At 44.2% G+C, this 27,177-nt stretch overlaps 1 protein-coding gene across 9 annotated transcripts in view; it reads left to right on the top strand.

The window, feature by feature from the left end:
- AKAP13 (A-kinase anchoring protein 13) overlaps positions 1 to 27,177 on the top strand; it is a 197,250-nt gene that overhangs the window by 17,352 nt on the left and 152,721 nt on the right. For 6 of the 9 annotated variants that reach the window (XM_021407540.1, XM_021407539.1, XM_021407535.1 and 3 more), the window contains exon 2: positions 20,103 to 20,198. The exons of 1 other annotated variant lie outside the window; for it this stretch is intronic. In XM_021407540.1, coding sequence (XP_021263215.1) covers positions 20,103 to 20,198 — 96 coding nt within the window. Of the gene's footprint in view, positions 1 to 15,701; positions 15,804 to 18,603; positions 18,624 to 20,102; positions 20,199 to 27,177 lie in introns of those variants that run through there. 2 more of the 9 variants (XM_021407537.1, XM_021407541.1) reach the window with 2 other exon arrangements.

Here is a 27,177-nt window from a genome sequence, read left to right as displayed (position 1 = left end):
GGCTACTGTTGTATGGTTAGTGTGCTGTTTATTTGGCATCCAGTGGTCTTTTTATTTCGCTGAGGCAGATGCAGGGTTTCCGAGCTCCACAAGCGCAACCGTGGGAGAGATGTGTTGGTTTTAGGTTTCACCACTTGAGTGATGGGGTTAGTCCAAGACAGAGATGCATCCCTGGGTATGGAAATGCTCTTGGCCCAGATCTTGTCTAGCAATGTAAAGCCTGAGAAAGGACCAAGAGGTCAACTTGAGCTTCTTGAGGAATGCAGTATATGTTCATTCTGTGGCATGTGTGGACTGTTACTGTCTTATTTTTTTTTCTTCTTTTAATTTCAAAGTGGAAAAAATTGGCTACAAGCTCCTGTGTTGATTTTCAAAAAAATGCTTTAATTGTAGCCTACTTTACAGCCACGTAATTATTTACATTAATAACACTGAAGCATTAATGATTAAGAACTTTAAGATAATTTTTGCCTTGGAAGCCAAGGAAGAAGCATTTCTTGAAGTCTGCTTCTTAGCACCTCTCCTCCACCTTACCTGTCTTCCTACCACCCAGCTGGGCAATGTTTCAATCTGCAGACACTAGGATTTTTTTTTTTTTTTTGCACAGATAGCAATAGCTATGTAGCTATTATGCATTTCTCCCAGTATTTGTATCAGAAGTCAGCTTTTTCTGTTCCTGTCAGTTAAATGATTGACTTTTTTGATGGTGTATAGAAAACTGAACCTCTGGAACAAGCTAAAATGGACAGATGCTTGTTTCCTCTTTGCTCACATAGGCACTTATTCACTTCCCCATCTGCTTTGATTTTGAAGATCGCTCAGATTCTTCCTCTGTCTGACCCACTTGGCATAAGCTACAGAAGATTATCTTTCTTCAATAGCCAACTTTATAGGGCTCCAGCTTATTCGTAAGTAATCCTTTGAGTTTTGAGTGCTGCCCTTCTCTTCCTTCCCCCTTCAGTGACTATGCAAGAGGACATGGAAAATGCCTGACAGAAATCAATTTGCATCGAAGCGCCAGGCTCTACAGTTAATAAACCTTTGACTTGTACGTGTTTGTAGATAGAAATGAGTAAGAAGAGTAACAGAATGAATATATTTGTTTTGGACTTCCCTTAATAAGGGAGTGGTGAATAACAAAAAACATACGAAAGGCTCGAGGTGGTCGTCTTGCTGTCTTTAAAACCTGATTTCATCATTTCTCATTGCACCAAGTGAGGCCGATTGCCTGTTGTAGTCCTTTGCTTTTGCTCTGAATGAAACAAGGTGTGATTTCACATCTGCTTTTTCCTGGTAGCCTGGTGTTTACCACAAGCGTATGTATTTCTGGGTTTTGGCTAGCTTTCCTCCTCCGTCCTTCCTTAATTCTCCCATGCTTTCTAGCTTTTACACCACTCCCAAGCACGGCATGGTTTTCGTTTTTGTTTTGCTTTTCTTTGTTGGCCTTGGTGTGGATACAGCATTTTTCAGTGGACTCTGACGTTCTGCAGAGCAGCTTCTCTCAGCTTGAGTTTCCAAACCTTGTGACCTACGCGTGGCCCTTCTGCCCCCTGGGTAGCCAGAGGCTGCAGCCTTTTGCAGTGAGAGGCTGTGAGTTGGTCTTGCTTTGGACATGTGGGATTCTAAGTATTTCCTATTAGATATACATGTAGTATAAACAAATTTGTTTTGTTTAGTATGAGCTTTTTATCCTGATAGGACAGAGGACCTCTTATAAAGCAAGGCATATAACTTTAAAACTAATATTTGTCGTTATCTAAATAAACATAAATCAGGATGATTGTAGTGGAAATGCTAAGTCATGGTGTGAACCAGTGATGGAGCACCTGGTGGGAAGGCAGGGCCAACACAGGGGAGCTCAGGTGCATGCAATGAAATGCACTGAGTGACTGGACGGGGTGGAGCCAGGATCCACCCCTTCCCAGCCCTCATTTAAGGGTTGGCAGTGGAGGTGAGGGTCTCTTTCTGGAGATCCCTGCCTACTTGAGGCCTTCTGGAGGTAAGCAAATGTTCTTCCTTTGTAGCAGCCATGGACACAGAAACATTTGGGCTTGTTCTCATTTGCTCCAGCCCAGGATCGTGCCACTCTGCTATTATTGCTGTACTTTCCATCACGTTATAGCATTACAATGATATACAAAGAATATTGATGTTCCCAGCACAAAGACCTGGCGACAGACCTACTTGGATGTGGGCTGTGTACTTTCTGCTCGCTTCTTTATTCTAGTTGTATACCAATTTTGTAACCTTTTAAAATTTGTATCAGTGACAGAATGGGTGTATATATTGCAGTGGACACAGATTTCAGTTTTAGTGTTGTAGAATACACGTGGGAGATGTAGGAGGAATAGATGTTGGGGATGGCATATACTGTGTTGGTTTGCTGGTACAGTACCTTCACTGCCCTCATTGGCTTGATATGGGAGAGTCCAAATTGATACCTTTAAACTGGAAACGGTAAAGCAGCAGATTGCTTGCTGCAGAAAGTCTTTTAGAGGGCTGGAGGATGGGAGTAGTTCCAAAATCGTCACGCTGTAGAGAGGTTTCCATGCTAGGCTGTTAGATGTGTTAGAAAGGGAAGCAAGAAGCTCCTTTGTTTTTAAAAAGTTCTCCAACTCAATTTAAGTTCAAACTATCCCATTAGAGGCAACAACCAAAGTGATCAAGCACCTGTCTGAATGCCAGCACATCCAAAGCCATTGTATTGCTGGGAATCAGTGTTAGCTTTATAAAAAACGAAGCTTAGGACTTGGAAAAGGCAGATGATAATGAACATGGGGAGGGAAGGGGAGGAGAATGTAGTGTTCTGGGTAATAGGGTGACCTCTGGCTCTCTGACTTTGTTTACTAAGTAGCTAATGTTTTTCTATTATAGAAAATGTAAAATTTTACCTCCAAGGAACTTGAGTTTAGTGGGTGGAGGAGTTCATAATACCTTGAAGTCTTGACTTCTGCTCATAATTCATGAGTGACTTTCAGTATCTTCACAGACTGAGAGTGTTCTGAGCTTTAGCTCATCAGGCTTTTCAAAAAACTGCAAATGTGCAGATGTGTGAGGGGCTGGGAGGAAGGGAGCCCTTGGCCTCTGAGTGGTGGTAACATTTAAAACTCATATGGATACAGCTCGCGTAGACATCCATTTCAACATTCCCATGAAAAGCTTATGAGTTGGCGAGGTTTCAAGGACCGAAAAAACGCTCTGTATACAACATGTTTTATTAATGTTGAAGGAGTAATGTTGCTCTATTTCAATGTCTGCCACTGCATAGAATAAGTTCAACTTGTAGACTTTGGCTTTTCCCCTGAATAAAACTAAGGTGCGACTTCACATCTGCTTTTTCCTAGTAGCCTTGTATAAATCAAGGGTAGACATACCTCCAAGCTTTGGCTAGGTTTCCTTCTTTTCCTTCCTTAATTCTCCTGTACCATGGGGTGAATTCGTGATTCTTGGCTCTCAGCTGGTACTGTGAAATGCACTCAGCGTAAGCCTTGATGTTAAGCATCACATCCCACTTACTTGCGGTGATGACTTTTTGCCTTCTTTTAAACTGTATGTAAAGGTGAATGTGAAATTAGGCAGCTGAGAAAATGGAGTAGCCTCTTAAAACTTGGCAAGTCTGGTTGAGCTAATGAGTGAATCTGTTTTAGAGGAAAAAAATATATTTTTAAGGGAAATTGGTGTTGTAAAACATGAACTGCAAGATGAAGTTGCTAAAGATGATTAATTTTTGCAGCCATCATACCAGGCAGATAGACAATTCCAGCACAAAATTCCAGTTTACAACCCCCAAAATTGGTGTTACTTTTGTAAGATGACCTCTGCATCGGGGCTGGCTGGTGAACAAGGCATGGCTGCGGGACAGCTGAAGTGGGAGCGCCTACAGTGCACACGGCATCGGGTTGCACACTGCAAAAGGAGCCCAAATTCAAGTCCTGAACACTGGCTTCTTTCAGGGCTGTGCAGTCTGCTTGCAGGGTACTGCAAGTGTTCTTTGGGACTGGAAATTAAGTGAGGATATGTGATTTCTTGCAAGTAGCCTTTGCTGTCTTGGTTATCGTGTTGTTAAATATGAAGTGAGATTGCTGTATCTCCTCCTTACGCTTCTGATTTGTGAGTACTGCTGCTTAATTAATGAAGCAATTGGAGCACTCTAAAAGTGCTGCAGGATTACAAAATATTATTGCATTTGTGTGTGTGTGCTCTTAAATGTCGAGGTTTCCAACTCCCACTGTGTATCTCCTTGGATGGACTATGCAGGTTCTCCCTACCCCAGTTCTCTCCTAATCTGCTCATGCCTCCCACTTGACCAAAGCCACCAGATCTTCCTGCCATGGGTTCAGCAGTCTGTCCTTTGGAAATCAGATAGTTTTCTTCCCTTTGAAGCTAATTAGAGCTGTTTTCTCCCATTATCCCATTGGGTTGCTTCAGTGGTGCCATGGACATGTTGACCTTCTTGCCCAGCTGAAAACCAGCTTTGCTGAGCATTATTTGATTCTTATTTATTATCTATTTATTTATGAAGAAATGTCTGTTTATTGGATCGGAGTAAGCTGTACTTGTAAACAGGCTTAATTATAGAACCATTAAGGTTGGAAAAGACCTCTAAGATCATCTAGTCCAACCGTCCACCTACCTCCAATGTTGCCTGCTAAACCGTATCCCTAAAATATATCACCTGCAGATGAAAACTGGGGTTTAGCACTGGGTTCTCTAACTAGAGATGCAGAAATACCACCTGCATCACCAGAAACTCAAATCCCTTCTGTCAGTAACTGAACTGAATCTCCTTGGGTCTGTCTATGTTACCTGTAGCCCCGTTACCAGTGCTTACAGCTGACACTCTGAAAGAAGAAAAACTCGTGTAACTCAGTCTGCTTCCCCTTGCTGAGCCAAGGCCTTAATTCAAGCGTGGATAAAGCCAGGAATTTGATCAGGCCTCCTAATGTCGGTCACACTTTGAACGAAGTGAAATGGAGTAGAGCCGAGTTACAGAAGACGTGGTTTTTCTTGTGGAATTTGAAGTGTTTGGCATGCCGCTGAAAATGTGCGGGTATAGTCTCCACTGAGTTTTCTGTACTCAGCTCCTTGCTGCTAGCCTTGTGTTCTGAGCAGGTAACCAGGAAGAATTGTTTTTTATTCCTACAGTAATATATGTGGCACTGCTCCAATTGTGAAGTCCCGCTGAGTCCATCGGTTCATCTTAATCTGGGACATTTATGACTTAAAACAGACAGTGAGTTTCTCTTAATCCCAAATTTGGTCTTTATTCAGCTCAGTGTAGCAGGGAACATTCTGACATGCCAGGACCCTTCTGTGGGGCATTGTGTGGGTTTTCTTAAAATAAAAATAAGGGGAAGGGAAAGGAGAATAGGTCAGGTGGTGAAGTGGTTTCGGTCGCTATTAATGTTTGCCTGCTGCAGCAGTAACTCATATTTCGTGGCTTTTCCCAGGGCTGGGAGAGGAAGGGAAGGAAGGAGGAAGCTGGTTGTACAGTTTTTGTTGAACTGGTGCCTTTTACAAAGCAAAGTTTTTCTGCTTTGTTGCATCCAGCATCCCTGGGAATATATAGGTAAAATCCTATATATAGGAAAAATCTGTTAAGATTGCAGTCTGTTTATTTCAGGAACCATGGCCCAACTAACAAACCAATTTTGCTTAATCTGTTTTTTAATTAAGCATGTTAAAGGAATGGATTACTAGTCTTTATTCAAAGCATCTGTGAATCCTGCTCATTGTGCTCTATACTGTGCAGATTGAAAGACTTTGCCTGTGCGCAGGTTGCTATTTTAAATTAAATGCATGAAAGAAAAGGAAAAAGTGACTGCTATGTAAGAACTGTAGAAATAGCTTACTGGTAGCCTTTATGGTTAGCTCTTGTGCTGCAGTAACCTTCGAAGAGCTGTGGTTTGGATGCTACCTAAAGCATACAGCAAATAAATTTGCTCAGGAAAGAATATGGTCTTGATGTGCAATTGCTCCTTGGAGCCCTGGGCTTGGGAGAAATATTAGTGTTGGAGATGGTGGTGAGAAGTACTTCCAAGTCTCTATACTCGCTGCTTTTAACATCTTAGCAATGCTCTTGGATTATATGTGTGTATATATATATATTTAATTGGAAGGGGCATAAATCTTGTTACATACGAGGGAATGCAAAAATAAAAAACTTTTGTAAAATTTGTGCTTACACCTTTTGAAGCTGCATGGGGATGAATGTTCAGCATAGGAGCCAGGAGCAAGCGGCAGCAGGGCTTATGTGAGATCTTTGTGTGGGAGGAATTTAATTCGTCCCTGGTTTACATAATATAAAAGAGGAGACCCCTCTTTCTCTGACTCATGGGAGCAGCCCCACTAAAGTCGGAGCTGCTATTCACATGAAGGAGGATTTGCAGATTGCAGCCTAACTTAGATGTATTTATTTGTGTAAGACCAGCTCTGTAATACAGATAATGCACTATTTATTATGTCTGTTAAGCTTTCAGATTTCTACCCACTTTAGGAAGAATTCACTGGACTTTATCATTCTGGAAACTGAGCCTGTCATTTCCTGAAGGGTAATAAACAGCATTGGCAGAGCTTGCAATGCTTTTCAAAACACAGCAGTATTTCTGTGTAGTGTTTGGAGCCTGCCTAGCACAGAGCACCCAAAGGACAGCTTCAGGTACCTTGGTGTTGCAATATTTAACCAACCGGAGGCATGGCTGGTTGAACATTGCCTGTGATTCTGACTTGGTACGTGACTTCCAGTGCACAGGGGTAACAGCTCTGCTCCACGAGTGCTGGGAGGTGGTGGATGTGGAATGAGCTTGCAGCTCTGTTTTTGAGAATTGTCTTTTCATAATGAAATTGTTTTGTGTTTCCAAAAGAGACTTCCTGTCAGCCCTTGCAGACCCAATGGCCCAGCATCAACCTTCACAGCTATCCCTTGCGGTGCTGTTGAGGATGGTGAGGTGGATGTGGGCAAAAATGGTCATCCCTTCCATTTGAGCCATGATGCATCCGATGATGTTTGTTGGAGGAAGGTTCTTCTTGCTGCCCTGTGAATACTCAGGGTTGTATTTAGTGTTTTTTCCTCCTGCAGCTCTAGTTCAGAAGGGGCTGGAAAATTCTGCATCAGAAACCACTAAGAGTTCTCTGTCTGCCTTAGGTCACTTTCCTTCCAGTCCGAGCCGCCGCTGCCTGTTGCTCTGTTTTGTGTTGCCTTGGGACAGCTTACTTCTGGGAACACAGTGCACCTGAGAGGAAAGACTCGAACTAGTTGCAGTAGTTCATTGTCAAGGGTGCTGATGAAGAGTAAGCTCATGTGGCCAACAAGAACAATCACAGCTTGTTTTTAAGGGGAGAGAAGTTAGGTGTGAGAGGTAGCTCGGTGATGGGAGCCTTCCAAAAGGGAAGAAATGCAAGCTGCTGGCTCTTTGGCTTGTCTAAGGGATCTCTTTCCCGAGATGCCATGTGGTAGGGTGAGGGATGTGCTGGTGCCAAGCAGTGTGGCAGCAGAGCTCAGCTCTTCTCACCGGAGATGTTCTGGGCTCACTGGGAGGAATTCTGCTAAGTAAAAACCATTACCCCAAGTCCTGTAGAGAAGCATTGCTCAGAGGTGCATCTTGGTGTAATGGTGTTGTGTGGTTCAGGTGCTCTGTGGTCAGAGGACACCTGGCCATTATGTGTGTGCCTGGTGCCTTTGGGGTGGATGGAGCCCGTGTTACCTGATGGAAGGGACTTTTCCCCTCTCATAATGTCTACTTGCTTCCCATTTCACTGTGCATAAGTGTGTCAGGACTGGGCAGTAGAGACACACATCTTCACAATAAAAAGAAGAACGAATCTGCACTCTTCTCCGTTGCTTTTATGTGGGCCTTTTGGCTCATGACTCATGGGCTCGTTAGAGGCTTCTGAGCCAAAAATGTAGCTGCATTTTTGTGTCACATGCTTTCTTGCCAGGTCCAGTAATAGCAACCATTGGACAAGTGTAACACAACCTGCGTTACCGCAAGTGTGCACGGAATCAGGCTCGTGGGAAGCTCGAGATGACTTTCATAGCAAGGAAAAAATGTTATCGCGCTTCCTCCTTCCCCTCACCCCTGGGCATGTGCTGCTTGTTAACACCTTGGATTCTTGTGGAGGTAGTAGTAGTAGTAGTAGTACTAGTAGTAGTAGTGGTGAAGGATGTCTCTGATTTTGTGATGGAAGATCTATTGGCAGTGACTGGATTGTGAGATTGTCCTGGGAAAGGCTAGCAGTAAAAGAGGATTTGAATTACTGTTGGGAGGCATAGAGAAATGCTTAGTTTTGGCAAACAATATGTTCAGCTGAGAAAGGAAGTGCAAAGCAGGGACCTCACTGGATTCTCAGAGTGGCTTGTGTTCCCTGTGCAATGCAGATGTTTCCCAGAGCAGTTTACCAGCACGTTTTCCACATCTTCAGTCCCCCAAATGGTACTCTTGTCTTCAGGCTCTCAGCGCTTTAAGATCTTAAACTGCCACGAGAAGACTTGTCCTTTTAAAAGACAGCATAAAGAAGAAATAGAGCAATCTCTTGAATTGTATCTTGAAGTTGTTTGGTGGGCTGGTAGTTTGGCACTTCTTGAAAACATTCTGGAGAAGCCCCATGGTAGCAATCAGCAGTGTCTGATCAGAAGACAACTTGTAGGCTTTGAGAAAGGACGCAACTGCTGAACTGGGAAAAAATATGCAGCGTTGGATTCCTCCCGTGGGGTGCTGAGGATAAAAGATTCTTTTAGTGTTTCCTGAAGTTGTGACAGCGCTTGATATCTGGCCCATCCCTCCCTGCTTGTGCAGTATATGCACATTCTCAGTGTAAAGGTTTTGAAGTGCGTTTCTGTACAAGTTTCACGAATATCTAAAATGCTCAGAAATAACCTGCACCTGTTTTGGCTGTGTCTGTTGTCCTGCTCAAGAGCTGTGACTGCATGGCATCACTGATGTTTGTACAGATACACTGCGAAACAAACCAAAAACCCAACCTCCAAATTCTTCTCCCTAATTATTTCCAATAGTTTCAGTATTTATGACAGTAATAGCTTTCAAGACAGTAATGTTTGTTTTTGCATATCCTTTTGCATTACGCATTTGTTTGTTGTTGTTTTAATAACTTGCAAGCTTGGATTCATGAAGCTTCTGATCCTTCATCAGTACAAACTGCAACTGTGTAAACTTTCTGTGAACGTTTTGAATAAACCTTTGCTGGCTTTCCTACCAAAATTCATCTTAAACTCACTTGGGATGCGCTGAGATGCTGCCACATCTTCTCTAAGGTAGTATAGGAACACCTGTGTGCACACAGACACTTTAAGCCCCAAAAGAAAAAGAAAACACATTTCCTATGAGTGCTAAAGGAGCAGATTGTGCTACTCTTGGACTCTTTCTTCACCTTTCCTCATGAGATAATCTTGCAGGGGGCTGAGCACTGGCTCTTGTAATCCAGCAGTGAGCTCGTCCGCCTGTTTAATGCCAGCCAGGCAGTATTATTGCTGCTGACCTTGGTGACCCACTTATTTGTAAAGCAATGCACACTCTGAGCAATGCGGAAGACTCTGAGGCCTCGGCTCTCCGGTGGGCTCGAGTTCTTATTGCTAGCAATTGATTAATGAGTACTTGGGGACAGTAAGATTTATTTCATTTGATGTCAGCCAGATAAAAATTGCAGCCAATTCTACCCACCTCTGTGCTGTTCAACAGTGGCTAAGTTTCACTCCAGGTCTTCTCACGCAGAAGGCAGGCTTTAAAACAGGTCCCTATCTTTAGAGGCATAAGTGGGGCTGGGACAGCAATGCTGGGCAAGTTGATTTTGCTCTGGGCTTTTGGAGTTAATGCCATCTGTGTCACAAGTTGTGAAAAGTGGCTGGCTTCATGAAGTTCCAAAACAGTTTCTCATGATTTTGCATTAAGACCTATTGTTACGAATGAATGTCATCTGTGCATAAACCATGCTGTTTGCTTTGTCCTATTGCTCTCAGGTGGTAGGAGAGCAGAAGTGTCTGGGCACAGAGCAGTAGCTGAACATAACAAGGTGAATCAAGGGCAGAACAGGAGGCTTAACTTGCAATTTCCTTGTCTTTGTTGGTTTAAGTCTGACCCTCCCATTTGTTCAATGTTTTGTATTTCATTTCCTCAGTTGCTTAAGGAAAGGTTGTGGCCAGCAGAGGAGCCTCAGAGGTGGGGCAGGCAGGATTCAAATCAAGAACCTGTGTTTTACTCCCAGCAGACACGTAGGTTATTAAGAAATATAGGTCAGAGAAAGTAGATTCCAGCTGCAAAGGTGTGGAGGAAGCTTTTAGTCATGGGTGGCTCCTAATTTGTTCTGTAGCCTTGAGGATGAAAAAGGAAAGTCCAACCTTAATGTTTTGGTGATGCTCGGAAGGGGCTGGATGAGTGCCCTCATGAGCACCAAAAAATGGGATTTGAGCTCGACACTGAGCTTTTATTTCCAGCCGTAGCACTGTGCTCCTTTCCACTCCTGATGCTCTGGCAGTTGAGAGGTGGAACTTGCAGAGGAAAACAGCTGTAGTCCAAGCTGTGGAAAAATTGCTGAAGACAGATTCTTTGGGGTTGTTGGACTTGGTGTTCAACTTGAATTGCTCCTGTGAACATTTATAGATGGACCTAATCCTGAAGTTACGGCTTGAGTGGAAAATGTGGGTGAAATTTTTCAGCCTGTGACAGAAGCAACTGAACTTAAATGATCCTCGTGCTTTCTTCTGACCCTAACATCATTTCAGAAAAGCCCGGAAACAAACAATCTCTTGGCCTAACATACCAAGGAAAAAAGAAAAAGCAAAGTCAGTCAGTCGGTAGATGATAATCTTGTGTAGAAACGCTGGAAAAACTTCGTTTTTTCTCTGTGAGCCACCACCCTTTCATTCTTTCTTAATCACCCGCATGCCTGTTAGCCCTTTGCCACTCATGACGTTTGCATGCAGAGATCCCTGTTGCTTGGGAGCTAATCAGCTTCTGGTTGTCCTTCCTCCACCTGAGGTTCTCAGGGGAATCTCTTGCTCCTGTGTCACCTGCGAGAATTCAGGTCTAAGCCAAGAGCCCTTCCCTGCCGTTCTAGTACCTTTGTTTTCTGTTGTCTGTAGAAATACCATTCCTTTTTCATAGATCTGAAGCATGTCAGGGAATACAAAAGTTGAACTGGCATCTGTGTCACTATTCTTCGTGGCATGAAGTTCTAGTTCTAGTTGTGCTATGGAAAAAGTGTGTGTGCCCTTAGACGTCATGGTGAGCATTTTAATGGGGCATGTCTTGGAGCACTTTGTAAGTATAGATCAGAAAAAGGGTGTTTAGCAACAGATGTTATCTGTGGAGTAACGTCTAGATTGAAGTCTGCTGTTGTTCAGGGCAGGGCACCTGGAAGGGAAAAAACGAAGCAGAAGTGAAATTGTTACCTTGGAAAAAGATAACTCAAGCATCAACAAATGAAAAGCTCAGAGAATAAGGTATTTGACCCAAGCTAAGAACAACGTTTAAATATGATGGTGTTGTCCCTGCCTTAGAGCATTTCCCTTCAGAATAAAATCACAAGGTACTGAGCAGACTGGTGTCTTAAAAATAGACAAGTGTTTTGGACCCTGACCTGGCCATTGTGTATGGTCACCTGTAGGGACAGGTATCTGTCCCAAGCAGTGGTAGTTCAATGAGTACTACTTTTGCTGCTGAGCTTACTGATGGTATGGACTGTCAGCTAGGTGGACTTCAGCAATGTGTTTGGCTTTCTGTGGCCATTATCACTATGGACTGTTTTGTCCCTTTTCCCTTTTTTTTATAGCAATTAAAAATGCCCTAGGTCAGACAGTGACCATGCATGGTGCTGCAAACCGGCTATGGTCAGCTGAAACAAAACAAGGAGCAAAATCTTTACCAGTCGTAATAATCACGCTGTATTGAAAAGGCTGTATGTGCCATTGATGAGTCCCTCTCAGCTCAGGAAAACCAGTTAAATATCATTGGTGGCTTGTTTTGTTTTGCTCAAGCTAACCCTATTTACTGTGCAGGATTACGACAAGTCCTGGGGAAGGCAGGCAGTGTGCGAACAGATTAGCATCAACTGCAGGAATATGGCAAAAGGGAGATCCAAACAACATGGGGTTGTGCTTGCAGAGGGTGAATCACCACTTACACAGGTGCAGATGGGCAGATAGACACTGGAAACCCTATGTGCACGTGGAATTGCGGGCTGTGCCTTTGTTGTGCTCGTGCTTGGGTAGCACCCGCCAGTACTGCTGACACCCAGGGTATTGCACAAGCGGGCAGGTACAGGTGTACTGGCCAAAGGGTGTGTGCTGCAATTACAGTCAGCTGTAATGCTGACTTTTTTCCTGCAATGCTCATTGCATTGATCAGCGAGATCCTTTGCTGTACCTGCAAGAAGGAGGGGAAGTCTACAGAGTGAAAACTGCTTTCATTGTTTTAACCTAAGAAGCTTTGCTGCAGGGGGTGGTTGGGAGGAGAAATGCAGTGGCAGGTGCTTGAATGGTTCTAAGCAGTATTTGTTGTCCATGTTTTGGACATAGGTTACATGGATGTTTGCTGACTTGTTTTGGAAGTCTTCTTTTGCTTCCTCCCTAGGAGTTACTGAACAACTTGGCTATTTGGTTGTTGAGCAAGGTCTGTACAATGAGCTAATGCTATTTATTGATGTCCCTTGCTTCTCTGCTTGCAATACGCTGAGTTGCTATGACCTGTTGCTTTGAAAGATCTTGCTGCAAGCCTCTGCCTCTTGAGAGGCAAGGCAAAAATACAAAAGCATCTGAATGAAAACAGTTCTCTTGTTGGAGGAGGGGAAAAAAAAGTTACATGAAAGTAAAGTAGACAACCCACTGAAAGACTCTCCATGACTGCACAGTTTGCTTTCAGCCATCTGATGTGAGCTGCCCCATCTGCTGCGGCTGCAAAAGGCTCAGAGCAGCGCCCTGCAATAAGATCTGCTGGGGCAAAAATGGGTCTGTACATAAAGGAAACAAAGGACAAACGCTGTGTAGTTTTCCCAACTTTGCTGCTGTGTACTCAGTGGTATTTTTGGCAGTGAAATGCCCACTTGCTCAAACTGTTTCCCGGGGGCTGGGATGGAGGACGCCCAGCAACAACTCTGCAGTGCGGGATGCACCTGGAGGCTTCTCTCCGAGTCCTCAGTGATCTATAAAATAAAACCTACGAGCTCTGCCCTCTCCTTCTGTCTGCACAGAGCCTTGTTCATCGCCAGCTGTACGGCCACAGCCCACAGAGTGGCCACTGAGCCCCAGTGTGACAGCAGGGATGGTCTACAGGACAGGAAACACGTGGGAGTGAGTTCTGGAGTCTGTCAGCATTCGGTTCCTGCACTGACTGTGGCACTTGGCTGATTTTGAAAGCCCAAATAATGCTTCTTGGCCCTGGCACTGGTACAGTGTTTTTTATCTGACTACTTTACAAAAATAACTAAATAACTAAAATTATGCTGCTGAGCTGCAATTCAGTACTGTGCTTATTGATGTAAGATGTCAATATAGCAGAAAAGCCATTTCAAGCCAAATGATTTCCCGCTTACACTATGCTATGAATAGAGATCAATATTATCTGGAAGTATTTGAGCCTACTCAGGAAAAGAAAACCCTCTCATCTATCTTGGGATATGGACATTCACTTCCGCATAAACTGCTCATGCTGTGAGTGCTGATCAAATAGCTAAATTGCCACATTTATTGTCACAGTCAATGGGTGATATCTCTCTGACCTGGTGCTGATAATGCTTTCTTAGATAGGGCCGCAGCTGGGAGCGAGATCGCCCAGCAATGCAGAAGTCGCAGCAGTTGTAAAGCAGCAGGTTGGAGCTGAGCAGTGCCACCTCTGTAATGTGACCTGGCGCTGGAAACAGCAGAGCTCTGTTGCTTGGACAGCCTTTGGATGTGTCTGTTTGGATGTACCCAAATTTGGATGCAAATCTGGGAGACGACTGGGGGTGTTTGTGTTGGAGCATCTCCTGTGGATGGCACTGCTGCTAGAGCAGGGTGCTTCCCATTCATCTTTCCCTTGCTGGTGTAGGGGAGGCAGGTGCATCTCGGTGACTCTGGGAAAACATCATCCTCAGTACAACCCTGCAGCTAGCTGCCCAAGTGCTGAATTGCTCGAGCTGTTGTGCAACAGCCTGTAATCTGAGCGCTGGGTTGCAGATTTTTGTTGCATCACTAGACCATCTCTTTCATTATTGGTTTAGGAACATTATACAGATCTCCTTATTTATATAATTAAGCTCTACGCAGCTCCGGTGACGGGTTGTTTTGAGCAATGAAATAACGTAATCCCACAGTGCCTGGCTGGTGCCTGGCACACCCGGGCAGCCTGGCACCCTGAGCAGCTCCTGCATGGGCAGGGGACACTGCTTCTCCATGGGGACACCGATGCTGTGTGGCACTGGGTGGCACCCTGTGCAGTTGTGTGGGTGGGGACGCAATGGTTGCATCTTGGGCGGTTCACTGCATTTTCTGGGCCCGTTTGTTCCTCTCCCAGCACTTACTCTGCTTGATCTGCAAACAGCCTGGCAAAGGGACCTGAGCTGCTGCCTCTGTGGACTGGGTGTGGGGGCCTTGTTAATGGAGCCACAACAGCATGCAACGTGTGCTTGTACTCCGTGCTTTGTACCAGCACAGCAGGAGAACGCTGCATTTGTGTTCATTTGTCAGTGCATGTGCACTACTGAAATCATAGAATCAGAAAATGGCTTGAGATGGAATGGACCTTAAAACTCATCCAACTCTGCCCCCACCAGCTCAGGCTGCCCAGAGCCCCATCCAACCTGGCCTTGAGCATTTTCAGGGATGGGGCACCCGCAGCTCTCTGGGCAGCCTGTGCCAGGGCCTCACTGCCCTCTGAGCAAATTTCCTTCTAACACCTAACCGAAATCTCGCCTCTTTTAATTTAAAACCATTCCCCCTTGTCCTGTCACTATCAGACCATGTAAAAAGTCAGTCTCTATCTTTTTCATAAATTTCCTTTAAGTAAAGAAAGGAAGTTGACTGCAATATGCGCCTGTTTCCATCCTTATCACAAGGTTTCTAAGTACAGTAATCGCTGTTTACTGTCTTCACTTTTTTTTTTCTTCCCAAGTTGGAATGCCTTGCAACTGCTAATGACTTTGACTTCATTCTGGTGGCCAAGCAGTGCTTTCTCACTGCATTTCTCAACTGGGAATTGAGACAGAAGCCACAATTAAGTGACAATTTGGAACAGTGAGAGCATAGGGTTGATGTGATTGCCATGAAGTCATAGCCGTGCTTTGATCAGGGTGTTGGACTGGCTGACCTTCATGATCCAACCTCATTTATCTCGATATCTTGTTTGCTGCCACTCTTCCTTTTCTCGAGGTCACACGGTGCTCTGCAGAGTGACAGGTCACCTGCCTGGGCTGCCTTGAGCCTGGCTATTTCAGGGAAAAGGAGAGAGGAAGCAAAAAGACCTCTACCAGAATTTAAAGACTTTGTCTTCTGGGAGTGGTTGTGGGCTTGAGATGTTATTGCATCTGTTTGCTTTGCTTTTTAGCTCATTGCCCCATTATAGTTCTCCAGCAGTATGGGGAATGGCGATCTTGCTGTGGTGATTCAATGAAGTGCTAAGGTCCAGCACACCTTAACTTTACTTAACTCTAAACTCTCTGACAGCTCGGTTTTAAAATCTTCTGCAGACAGTCAGCTGTGGTGATGATGCGGAAACAGTTTGAAGCTTTTAATGTACAAGACCATCTGGAAAACAGTAGTTGTTACTTGGGATGGATGCTGTGACATAGATCGCTTTAAAGAAGGTCAAATCTTTGGAGTAAGTCCTAATTTTCCTCTTAGTGTATCAGTGAAAACTCTAATGGGGCACAAAAACTCTATTATGCATTTCGTTTTTTTCCTTATGGTTTCAGTCTTCAGAATGTCAATCATGGTGTGGCATGCAGTTGTGTTTTGTTTTGTTATTTTAAAATCTTAGCTTTTCTTCATGTAGTGTGCCAAGTTGGATACTGCCCTCTAAAACGTATCTGTTGTTTGGGTTTGGAGGAGCCCAATGTGTGTGGTAAATGTGATGGGCTGCGTTCAACCCTCTGCTATTCTGATAAACATTTAGTATGATGCTGTGGTTCATGGACGCTCTTTGCCTTTGCATCTGTCCAAAATAAAGCAGATTTTAGGGAAAGGATCTTTTATTTTCACATTTGTTTTGCCCACGTGTGTCCATAGCCATAGCAGGTGGATTTGTCCCGCTGAGTTGGATGGCTGCTGGGATGCTGCTGCTCCTGTCCAGCTTTGGTGGGATCCGCTTGGCTTTCCCTGCGATCAGTGAGGGAAGAAGTTGGTGCTGTAAAGGTGGCTTCATAGCATGGGAAATGCCTTGTCCACGCTCCCTTCCCTAAGGAATTAGGAAGTGTGCCTCAGACCATAGGACAAACTTCCAAAAAGCTCTGTGAGCCAGCTTCTCCTGGAAGCCCAGTAGAGACAGGAAAAGGGCATCCTGTAATGAGAATATCTTGATGCATAAGTACAGGCTATTTATTAAAAGCAACAAGGTAGCAGTAGCATGCAGCTGTACATCCAGTAGCCGAGCTTTCCTTGACGTCATTTGATATGAAATTATAGGGAGATTTTGTAGCATGCAACAGCCCAAACTCGGAAATACTCCAGAGGTTTGTTTGGGTGTCTTGGCTATCAGAAGGTCCCAGCTGTATGAAATAATCCCAAATAATCAGCAGTTCATCACCCAGACCATTAGTGCCCTGTTATTGGTGCTGGGTTTTGAGTTTGTTAAAGCTTCATTATGGCAATTACAAACAGATGGTGAGATAACTCATTTTACGTGTCAAAACAATCAGTTCGCGGAGCAAAATAACTGTGTAATGCTTCTCAGAAGAAGTAGTTGGATTTGTGTTCAGGGGAAAATAAAAAAAAAAAAACAAAACAAGTGGGAAGCAGTTTCTCTGTGATGGCTGTTTTGGAAGTTCTCTGTTGATTGACTTGGCTCTGCAGAAGAAGCAGCTGAGCGCTGGAGGCCCTGGGGTCTGCCTGCTTGGGTTCTCCTGAGCCTTCAGGAGAGCCTCGCTGGCTGCTGCCTGTGTTTTGCCCCTCTACCTGCTGGTAGCTCTACTAGCTGGCTGCTCCTGAATGTGTTTCAGACACGGATAACCCTCTCTTTTGCTGTGTTTACAGCCTCTCCATTTCTGAATGTGTAGAGAGCACCTTGTGCTGCTTGGCATAAAGATGCAGATCACCCTTAAGTCATTAGGCTTATTTATTTTTCTTTACAATAATTACATATGTAACTATCCCATTCCTCATCACTATTTACCTTCTCTCTCTAAAAACATGGATAGCTGTAATGCTGTCCTTATCCACCAGCACATTTCAGTGCTCTGCAGTGACAGGGACAAATTCTGCATTAGCCATCTCAGTATGAAGGGAGTGAGACCATGGGCAATCTGCCCTTAGTTCTGTCCTGGTAAACAAGTTTTTTTCCCCCTCTTTCTACTAAATTGTTAAAATTAATCCAAATTAATCCAAATTCAATGTGTTAAATAAAGGTGAGTATCAAAGGGACTTTTCTTTATATTCCCGATTTATGTTATGTGAGCACTGCGAGATGCCGTGCTACTTGCATCATCACTGTGGGCCCTCTTGGACAGGAATTGCTCAGAGTTATGGGTTAGAATGGAGGAGCACTGACAGAGCAGCGTAGGAACCTTTTATATCTTTCTACATGAAGATGAAGGTTGCTGTGGAGAGGGATTTGCTTGAACTGAGATCTGTTCCTTGCGCTGTTGCTGCCTGGCAGAGTGGTGGCCATGGGCAAGCCCCTTTGCTGGCTGCGTGTCATCATCTTCCTGTAATGATGTGGAAGTGATTTATGTATTTTTTTCTCCCTCATTAAGCAATATGAACACAGCCATGGGACATAATTATTTAAAAAAAAGTGTATTTTTAAGACACACATAAGAGAGGTGATGTCTGTTCATCTGTGCTGGGAAATTATTTCACAATAGAGGATGAGGAGCAATCCATATGGGGAAACCCTTCCAAAATGAGTCTACTTACACATGCAGGAGCTAATCTCAATGCATTTCCATGGAAAGGAGAAACCTTTGGGCAGTTAATTCCTTGATTTGGACAGCTTTACTGAGTGTGCAGGCTTTTTACATACAGAACTAGAAATACAAGGCTTAATATTCTTTGCATCTTCTTGTGTTAAACTAAAAGCTCCTCCAGAATGAAGTCAAACAAAAAAGCCCTGGAAGAGTCATGTTTTATTGCTAAGCCGTTTCATTTTCTCCACTTGCTAATACTTTCCAAGGCATAAACATCCCAGTGAGTTTTGCATGTGTGCCTCCATATACACACCCTCATTCCTTAATGGGTATGATGAAAAACCTGCAGTGATTCACTGCGCACTCACTGTGTATTTACCAGTGTTATCTCTGCCCACAGCTCTTGCCAGCTTACAGGAGTAGCAGTAAGCCTTGCTGAAGCTCTGCACGGTATTGAAAGCCAAGTTATCAGTCTCACAAACAAGTGAAACCGCTGCATTGTTGTAGTGTATGCCTTGTAGAGAGCTGCTGATCATCACACTCTCCGATCAACGTGGGATCACTACCAGGAGCCCTGGGTTAATGTTTCTTACTTAATGTAGTTAATCATTGCCTTATCAAACTGTAACCACACTCTAACATGCGGTCCTGAAAGCAGCTCTGCAGGAATGCTGGAGGGAAGTTCCAGTCTGTTTGCTTCTGACTGTGAGGGTGGTTTTTACTAGTTAATGAATCCAAAGGAGGTTTGCTTCCTCTGCCTGGTACTGGAGAGTTCAGGTAGTTGTTTCAGCTACAGTAGTTTGCCATGGAAATGAAATTTAGAAATGTGACACCTGAATGAGGAGTCACGGGCTCCTTATTTTTCCCTCTTTTCCTCAGTACTTCAAGAGGAACAAGAGGGTAAGCTTTTTGCCTTTTTCTCATTTGAGGTGGTCTGTGCTGAAGTGTCTGTGGAAAAAACCCTTTTCTGCCTGCAGTGCCCTGTGGTGCCTCGCAAAACGCTGTCCCAGTCCCTCAGCAGGAATGCACCAGCAGAATTCGGGAAAGTTTTAGTAATGCTCAAAAAAAATTGTGTACAACCAGTGTGGCAGAGTTCAGGTTCTGCTGTGCCTTTGCGGATGGATGAAGGAGGCTAGTTTTGCAATGCGCTATCTCCTAGCGTTGTACCTTCCCCAGCCAATTCATGGAACACAATTGATTTTCCAGCTGGTAGCAAGCTTTGCCATTGTTCCTGAGGTGCTTGTAATTGTGCTTTCTGCTGTGCAGGTTGGATCAGGCTGTGAAATCCCTCGTTACAGGCAATTTTCCAACTGGACAGTATAGGTGCACTGTCTCTGGTAGAGCAGGCGGCGCGTTGTGCTTGCGTTGGGTGCTGTGTGCCTACCCACAAACACTGCTGGGGCAGTAATGAAATGATGGCCAGAGGTGCCCCAGTGACTGTCGTTTAGTTAGTACAATCTCTCATGCAACATTTAATACACACAATCACAACCTGTACTCTTTCTTGACTTGCCATTCAGTCCACTGTAACTGCTCTTTCTGGGTGTGCTCTGTAGAGCAGGCTCTGCCCTGGGGCTGGGGCAGGAAATCTGCCTGTGGAGAAGTGCAGGCTGCACATCAGGGTTTGGCAGAGGCTTGCTGGTAGGTTTTGGGCTTCATCTGCTGGCTGTCATCTGCCATCAACCTGTGTTGGATGCTTTTGTCTTCTCTAATATGCCTTGTGATGATAATGTGGGTTCCCAACTAGTTTGAAGGGGTTAAGATGGGTGTAGGGGGATGAATTTGCAGGATTTTGTGTTCAAGGCAGGGTGACAGATACCAACCCAACAGTACTGTGGGGGAGCGCAGGGCAGGATCAAGCCCAGTCCCACAGATGGGTTTCATGCTGCACTCATAGAAGCCACTGCCCAGGGCTGCACTCCAAGGCTGTTGTCTCCCATGTGGCCGTGAGGCATAGGTTGGTGGATGGCTTCCATACCCCAGGTGTTGTGGAGAAGGTGTGGGTTCTCAGAGCAGGCCATGCCACACCCCAGTGACTCCTTCTTCCTCTCTTGCAGGAGCTGAACCTCAAGTCCTGCTCTGCTGCCCTATGCTCACTGCGGGAAGGCCCGGAATTACATCACCGACTGTTGGTACTGCTCCATGCAGTTCAAGTAAGGTCACATGTTTTGGTAGCTCTTGGGTGCAGTTGAGTGCTGAGGCAAGGTTTTTTGGGGGATGGGTTTGCCTGGCTTACCTGCTAGATGGCAAGAGGGGATGCAGATATCAAAGCGCATTACAAGAAAATTTGAAGGAAAAAAAAAAATAGAATGGTATGAGGAGTGCTGAAGGTGCTGGTGAAGAATTATACCCAAGAACTTACCTTTCACAAGTGAACTTGCAGCTTGTTTTATACCACAGTTGTATGTGCTCTCACCCATTCCAGTGAGCGTATGCCATGGTGTGAAATAGCCCATAGCACTTAGGGCACCAGCTGCTCTTCCCTGTTGTTTTAAGGCACCATGCACCTGTCCCTGGGGGTAGACAGGTGGTTTTGGTGCCCTCAGCCTGAGGGGTTCTCCAGAAGCTGCTGGGGATGGGAGCTGGGGTGTGTAGGGCTCCTGCCCAGGGAGCAAGGCTCCTTGCAGGCCCCATGGGGGGTGTGCCTCCTGCCCCATCCTGCAGTGCTCCAGGTGTTCATTCAGTGGTTTTTCAGTTCTGATAACCTTTCAGTGTGGTGAACCAGATCAGGGGATGGATCTGACTTGTAAGATGACATGTAGTTACTGCAGGACTGTCAGGAACTGTTCTGTCTCATGCAGTTATTCTCTCCAAAAATACTTAAGTTGGCAAAAACTGTTAGCCTAAAGCAAAGAAACTGTGGGAGTCTTCTTTGGAAATGGGTACTTGGAGTGCTTGGGCTCTGTCGGAGGTGGTGAAGCACCACACAAGGGTTGTTTTCTCCTCTCACTGTGTGTAACCTGTTTACCTTCTGCAGTGTCTCACATTTTCCATAGTCGTGCCCAAGAAGACTGGTGCAAAGCAGTGTGGTTAACAGTGTTGGGCCCAAATCATTTGGCATTGCTGTAGCAACAGCTGGGTGGATTAATCATAAACTGCTGCTGTGCTAGAGAGACAAGTATTTATTGTGATTATTTTGGTTTCCTTTTTTTTTTTTTGGTGGGGTTGGGTAGGGGTGTTGTACATATTTGCAGATCTTGAGAAAGAAAAACATTAAGACTTAAAATCATTGGTGAAATTATGAATGAAAACTTCTTTATTGGGAAAACATCCCCTTGAGGATGAGGCTGGCAGAGGGCTGGTCCCTGCACCCATCGTGAGCTGCACATGGTTAGTGGAGGAATGCACTACACCAGTCACTGTATAAGAGAAGCAGTTTGTTTTTTGATTTGGTTTGATCAGGCTGCCCAGGGCCTCATCCAGCCTGGCCTTGAACACCGCCATGGATGGGGCATCCACAGCTCTGGGCAAGCTGTTCTGGTGCCTCATCACCCTTCTGAGCAGTTTTTTAACTTACTGTTAATTTTTGGAGCACAGGAGCGTGCAATGAGCAGTGTTTCCTGCAGAGGAAGGTGCAGAAGTTTCCAACTGCAGGCAGCGAGTGCTGCTTACCTGGCCCCCTGGGAACCAACATCTGCACCGTGACTGATTTCGGGTGTGTGTCCTCTGACGCGTCTGGAAAAAAAACTAAATTTGAGTCTAGGAGCAGCTTTCCTTATTCCTCAAAGCCTTCCTTCTTTTTGCCTGCTGGTCCAGTATTTCCCTAACTGCGCTTGTAATGATGATCCTTTCATTTCATTCATGCAGTGGTTACTGCTTAATGAACTTCATGTTAACGAATTCTGTAACATTTAAAATAGCTGCATAACTTGATGAAAAACAAACAAACAAAAAAACCCCAACAAATACCAGTAATAGAGGGATGCATTTCCACTCCCCAAATTTAATCCTGCATTATAATTGTGCAGAGCTGCCTGGCTGGTGAACAGCTGCACAGCGTGGGCTCTTGGTTCTGCGTAGCTGCTTGTCCCTGAGCTGGGGTAATAAATGATTTACTGGTGTGGCTGGAACCTGTGGGCATTAACCCGTTGGGCTCCTGAGGGGGCAGCCTGAAAGCTTCCTTTGTGAGGCTACTGGAAGAAATGATTTCAGGTGCAAATCTGGATGTCTGTTTGCAAAACTTGCATTATTGCTTGTGAGCTAGTTGCCAAAAGGATTGGACGCAGGAGGTGAGGTGGTGAAATTGAGTAGAATCTGTGCTTATCTGGGTTTTTGTTTGATTTTGCATTTAATTTTACTTTCAGATTTTGATGCGTACTCTCTCATCTCTGCTTTAGAGATGTGATACTCTGTTGCTTGGGCTTTTGCTGTTTGTAGTACCTTCCCTGGATGCTGTATCTTTAATGCTGTGTCTTACAAACAGCAACTCTACATCTTTCTCTCTGGCAACTGAAGGACTCCGTTAATTGTTGGGAGTGGGTCAACAATGTGCATTTTCCAAGACTGGCTCAGGTGGGATGCTCTGGTAAAACAAGCTGATTCTGTGTCTACCTAAATAAAGTACGTGTTTAGCAAGGATGTTTTTCCATGATTGCATGATCACTTAAGAAAAAACAACTCCTAATTTTGCATTCCTTTCCCATCATCTTTCACCTGGCTTTTTGCATCTGGAGGCACTGTGGGAGCTGTATAGCACATCTCTATTTCCAAAGGTAACAATAGTCCTGTTCCTTCTGCTTTGACGGCCCAGCTTTGAAATGGTCTCTGTTTCTGCAGAGAATGCTGAATTTACTTGTCCTTTGAAAACTGGTCCTTCTCAAGAAGTTCCTACTTAAGTACCTGAAGTCAGCGATTGCTTTTAGAAACATCAAGTGTTTTATCTTTGAGGGCTTCCCTAGAATTTACTCCCGTAATGTGTATTCAAGCTACACAGTGTATTAAGAGCTATCAGCTGAATTTTACTCATTTGAAGAGGCACCTAGAAGGTCTGCTAAGGATTTCTGGCTGTTAATATTTGAGCCTGAGATAAATGTTTTGTGGCTACGTGAAACAGCTGCCCCAGAACCTGTTTGAGGACTTAATTTGAGTATAAACATACGTGTGCTTTTGCGTACATGCTGCACTATAATTCAAGTCAACTGTTAGTTCTTAACTTTATTAGGATGTAGCTACTTGAGCTGAAGATGGAGCCTGTGCTTTTTATTTTATTACAGCTACATGGTAGCTACTTTAAAAATGCTGTTTGGATTTTAGGAATCGTATCTTAATTACTGTTTGGCATTAGTAATATTTTAAAGTACCAATTGACAAGTGAGGGCAGTTATATCTTATTACAAGTGGATTGGTTGACAATATGTGTGTATTGTAAAATGTGAAATTAATTGCTCTGTGCTGATGACCCTTGTACATTTACAAAAGGCTGGTCTTTATGTTGCACAAATAGATTCCGGACACAGGAAAGAGGCTTATGACAAGAGGATGAGATCAGTTTGTATAATTAGAGCTAGCTAATAATCCTTTTACTCTCTGTTGTTTCAACTTCTACAATGTCTTCGTTTCTTTGAAATTGGGCATGTGGAGTGTAGGGTGATAACCACAGTGATTTGAGTTTTGTGGGGTTTTTATATGTAGCGAGGGCAGCGGAGAATCTAGATGTATGTTTTGGGAGAGATTGCTGCCTTTCTCTGCTGGGCCTGGGCGATGTTGCTGCTTTGGTTTATCCCACGTGGCTTGATCTCTTTCCAGGGTTTGGGTGGTAAGGTGGGAGCCCCCAAAACCACAGCTCTGTGCTGCAGGCCGGGCTCCGGCCCATTAACAGTGTGGGTCTGTTGCCACCACCAGGAAGCCAAGCTACATTAAGCAAAGCAAGTTAATCTATATCCAGAGCATTTTATTAAATCATCAGTCAATTAAATCAGTGACGCTCTGTTAGCTTTCGTTCCAGCGAGGCTCTGCGTGCAGTTATTAAGCTGTTGCTGTAGCAACTCTTGGCCTTCTGTTGGCAAGGCCTGCTGCATGGGGAAGGCCGCAGTGCTGAGCTCTCCAACAACATTCAAGATTTGGGTCTGATTTTTCAGTTAAATGTGTTTCTTTTCCATCCTTTACTGGGAAAGGGGGGATGTCACGAAGTTACATTTCTTTCTGGTGCTGTTAAAGCCGTCTGCGTGCACCTGGTTGCAGTGGGGGAATTGCAGACCTGCCAGTGGTCCTTTGGAGGCGAGGACAGCAGGGCTAGGCCAACACGAAAAGTGTTTAAATCTCCTTTCCATCGCTTGCAGCCAAATGAAACTCCTCCGTGTCTCTAATTGAATGGCGACATATGGTTTTGTTTGCAGACAGGATGCAGCTGGCAGGCAGCATCACCTGTGGAAATGCTGCAGGAGGGATTTTTTTTAATAAGAAATCAATTTAGACACAAAACGTAACCTTCAGCAAGTTACGTGAATTCAGGTGGCTGTACACAAATATCTGGGGTTTTATGCTTAACACTTTCCTCAGCTGCAGTGGCACATGCTGTGCTGCCCTGCGCTCATACCCCAGTTGCTGCCACCCGCTTGAGGTGCAGCTCCTCATCTCCTCACCCCTTTTCACAGTCAGAGGCTTTTGCTGGTGGTATTGTTTACCTGTGTGTTTGTGAAGTAACTTTTCAATGGGTTACTTGCCTCATTCCTCCAGCCTCCTATTTCTGACTAGATAAATAGGTGCATTAATATAGCTACGGGGAAATTCATTCTGCTTTTAGTAGGGTAATGTCTGGAAGCGCATACATTCATCTTCTGTTGCAGAATGTCAGGGTAAAGTTTATTTTAGTCACTGCAATTGCTGCTTGATTTATACAAATTTCTCCACGCACGCAGCTGAAGAATTGGGTCATTGTTTTATTTCTCCTGCCTAAACAGAATGTTTGTTGGTTTTGCCCTCAATTTCATTTTTTTATTCAGTCTGCTTTGCACATTAGAGGGTATTAATACATCAATTAGAAAGGTAGTTCATTTTGTGAATGGTGACTTCTGGTGTCCATTCAGAATGAATGAAAACAGTGGGGCAAACCGTGTGAACAACTCGTTCCTTCTTTCATCTAACACTGAAGGGTGAGAGCAAGTTGTTGCAGATCTAAACTGTGCAGGAAGATACCCAGAAAAAAAATATGTTAGACAAGATAATGTGAGTAAAATTAACATTGTTTCCATCCTCAGACTTCTTGCTACAGTTAAAGAAAAAAATACATAAACCAAGACAAGAACAACTTTGTTTTGAATTGTAATTACTTTAGAACAAAAAAAGCAATGAGACGATGGGTAATTTATATATCACTCCTAAGAAAATGGGATTATTCTAGTTTAGTGATTCAATGACAATAGGGGAGAGCAATAAATTTGTGAAAGATGTTGCTATTCTTGTTCTCTTTGCATGAAATTCAGGGCTCCAGCAGGGATCCGTCTGCATGTGGCCAGCTTGTCCCACACTTGCTGTTTCCTCCTGCCTTTGTTTATCTTGTGTAGTTTAGAACATGAGCACTTTGGGGCCTGAAACCCAATCCTCCTAATATTTCTAAGCACTTCGTAAACAAACGTTTTGTGAAAACAGAGCGTGTGGGAGTGCCTGTGAGGACCCGGTGCTTTGTTGGGTGAGGTTCAGTGGCAGGACTGCCCGTGGTGCCAGCAAGCAAGGAGCAGATCCAAATGGGTTCAGACAAATGTGTAGTGTAATCCCTGGATTTCTTTAAACTCTTTTGCAGCTTATGGGTTGTTTGTTTAAAGAGGGAGGATCTGAGGATTGGTTGTAAGGCATTGTAATGAAGGTTACCCCATCACGTGTGTGTTTATTGGTGGTAGTGCTGCAGTGCAAAGGAAAGTCCGCTGATGATTGGCTTTCTGAAGGTAACCTGCATACCTAGGGGTTCTCTAATTTCGATGGGATGTATGTAGTGTATCTACCTGGAGAAGTGTTACTCTAGATACTTGAAGTCATGAAGTTCAGTCCTTACAAGGACCGGAGTCCTTATGCTCTGTGTGCGGCGGATGATTTGCGTGAAGCAAATTTTGTGACATTTTGACAAAGAAAAAATCCTCCTTTTGACTTTCAGCCTGACAGTGCTGAGATATAGAGCCCCTTACAACTGGAAAGTCATCTTGCTTTCTCTGTATTTCTGCTTATCTATTCAAATGCCTTCCATGAGATCTGTAACTTCATCAGTGTGTATTTTGGCTGTCCTCTCCCTCCCGCGACCACAAGCTCTTTATGGCAGAGGCTGTTTTTGTACAGTTGGGAGTGCGTGCTTCAGGCTCAGCAAGTAGAGATCGTTGTTTCTAAAGTCAAAAATAAAATAAATGTTGAGATAAAGAGGAGATTCAGCAGAGCCTAAACTTGAAGAACGTCTAAAATGGAAGCTTACAAAAAAAAAAGCCAAACAACTTGAAACGAAGCTTGAAAAGCTTGAAAACCTCAAAGACTTAATATGCTTCAGTTTTTAGTCACATGTATGGTGTATAAGGGAGAGGAGAGGGGAGAGGTGGACTTGCACAGAGATACCAAATGGTTTCAGTGCCTCTCCTCCTTGTCCGTGCCCATCCTATTGCTTTGCTTTCTGAATGGGAAAAAAAATGAGCAAGTGTGAATGAGACACGATGGGAAAATCTCAATGCCTTTTTGGCAGCGCTGAGCTGCGCCATGTGCATGGACCTTCAGTGTTATCTGTGCAGGGCCGTAGGCATTGCTTTCAGATTTGTCCTTAAGATACGCTTTGTCTGCGATGCCTGTAAGAAATAAGCCAACTAATTAAGGTGAAATTAAATAGTAGCTGGGAGTAGTGGATGAAGAGGATTTATTACTTAGGTACGTGGTGTTCGTATCCCTTCCTGCTGCCTCTGCTTGTTTGTAAACTCTTCAGGGCAGAAACTTCGTTTGCACTGACTTTTTTTTTTTTTACAGTTTGTAGCTGATGGGGCCCTGATCCTGGCTAAGGTTTTGAGAACCGCAATAAACAAATAAATGCTCTTTTTTTCACTCCTTGTCAGACGATACTGTATCCAAAGAAATCGAACACAGTAGTTTGTTTTCTTCCATGACATTTTATGCAAAATAACACAGAATTTCTCCTGAAGAGGCTGTAATAACATTAACGGTATTAGT

Source organism: Numida meleagris, chromosome 9 (assembly GCF_002078875.1).
Source record: "Numida meleagris isolate 19003 breed g44 Domestic line chromosome 9, NumMel1.0, whole genome shotgun sequence".
In the NCBI taxonomy this organism is placed as follows: domain Eukaryota; kingdom Metazoa; phylum Chordata; class Aves; order Galliformes; family Numididae; genus Numida; species Numida meleagris.
The sequence above is the reverse complement of the archived record's forward strand: the minus strand, read 5'-3'. Positions and strand labels throughout refer to the sequence as shown.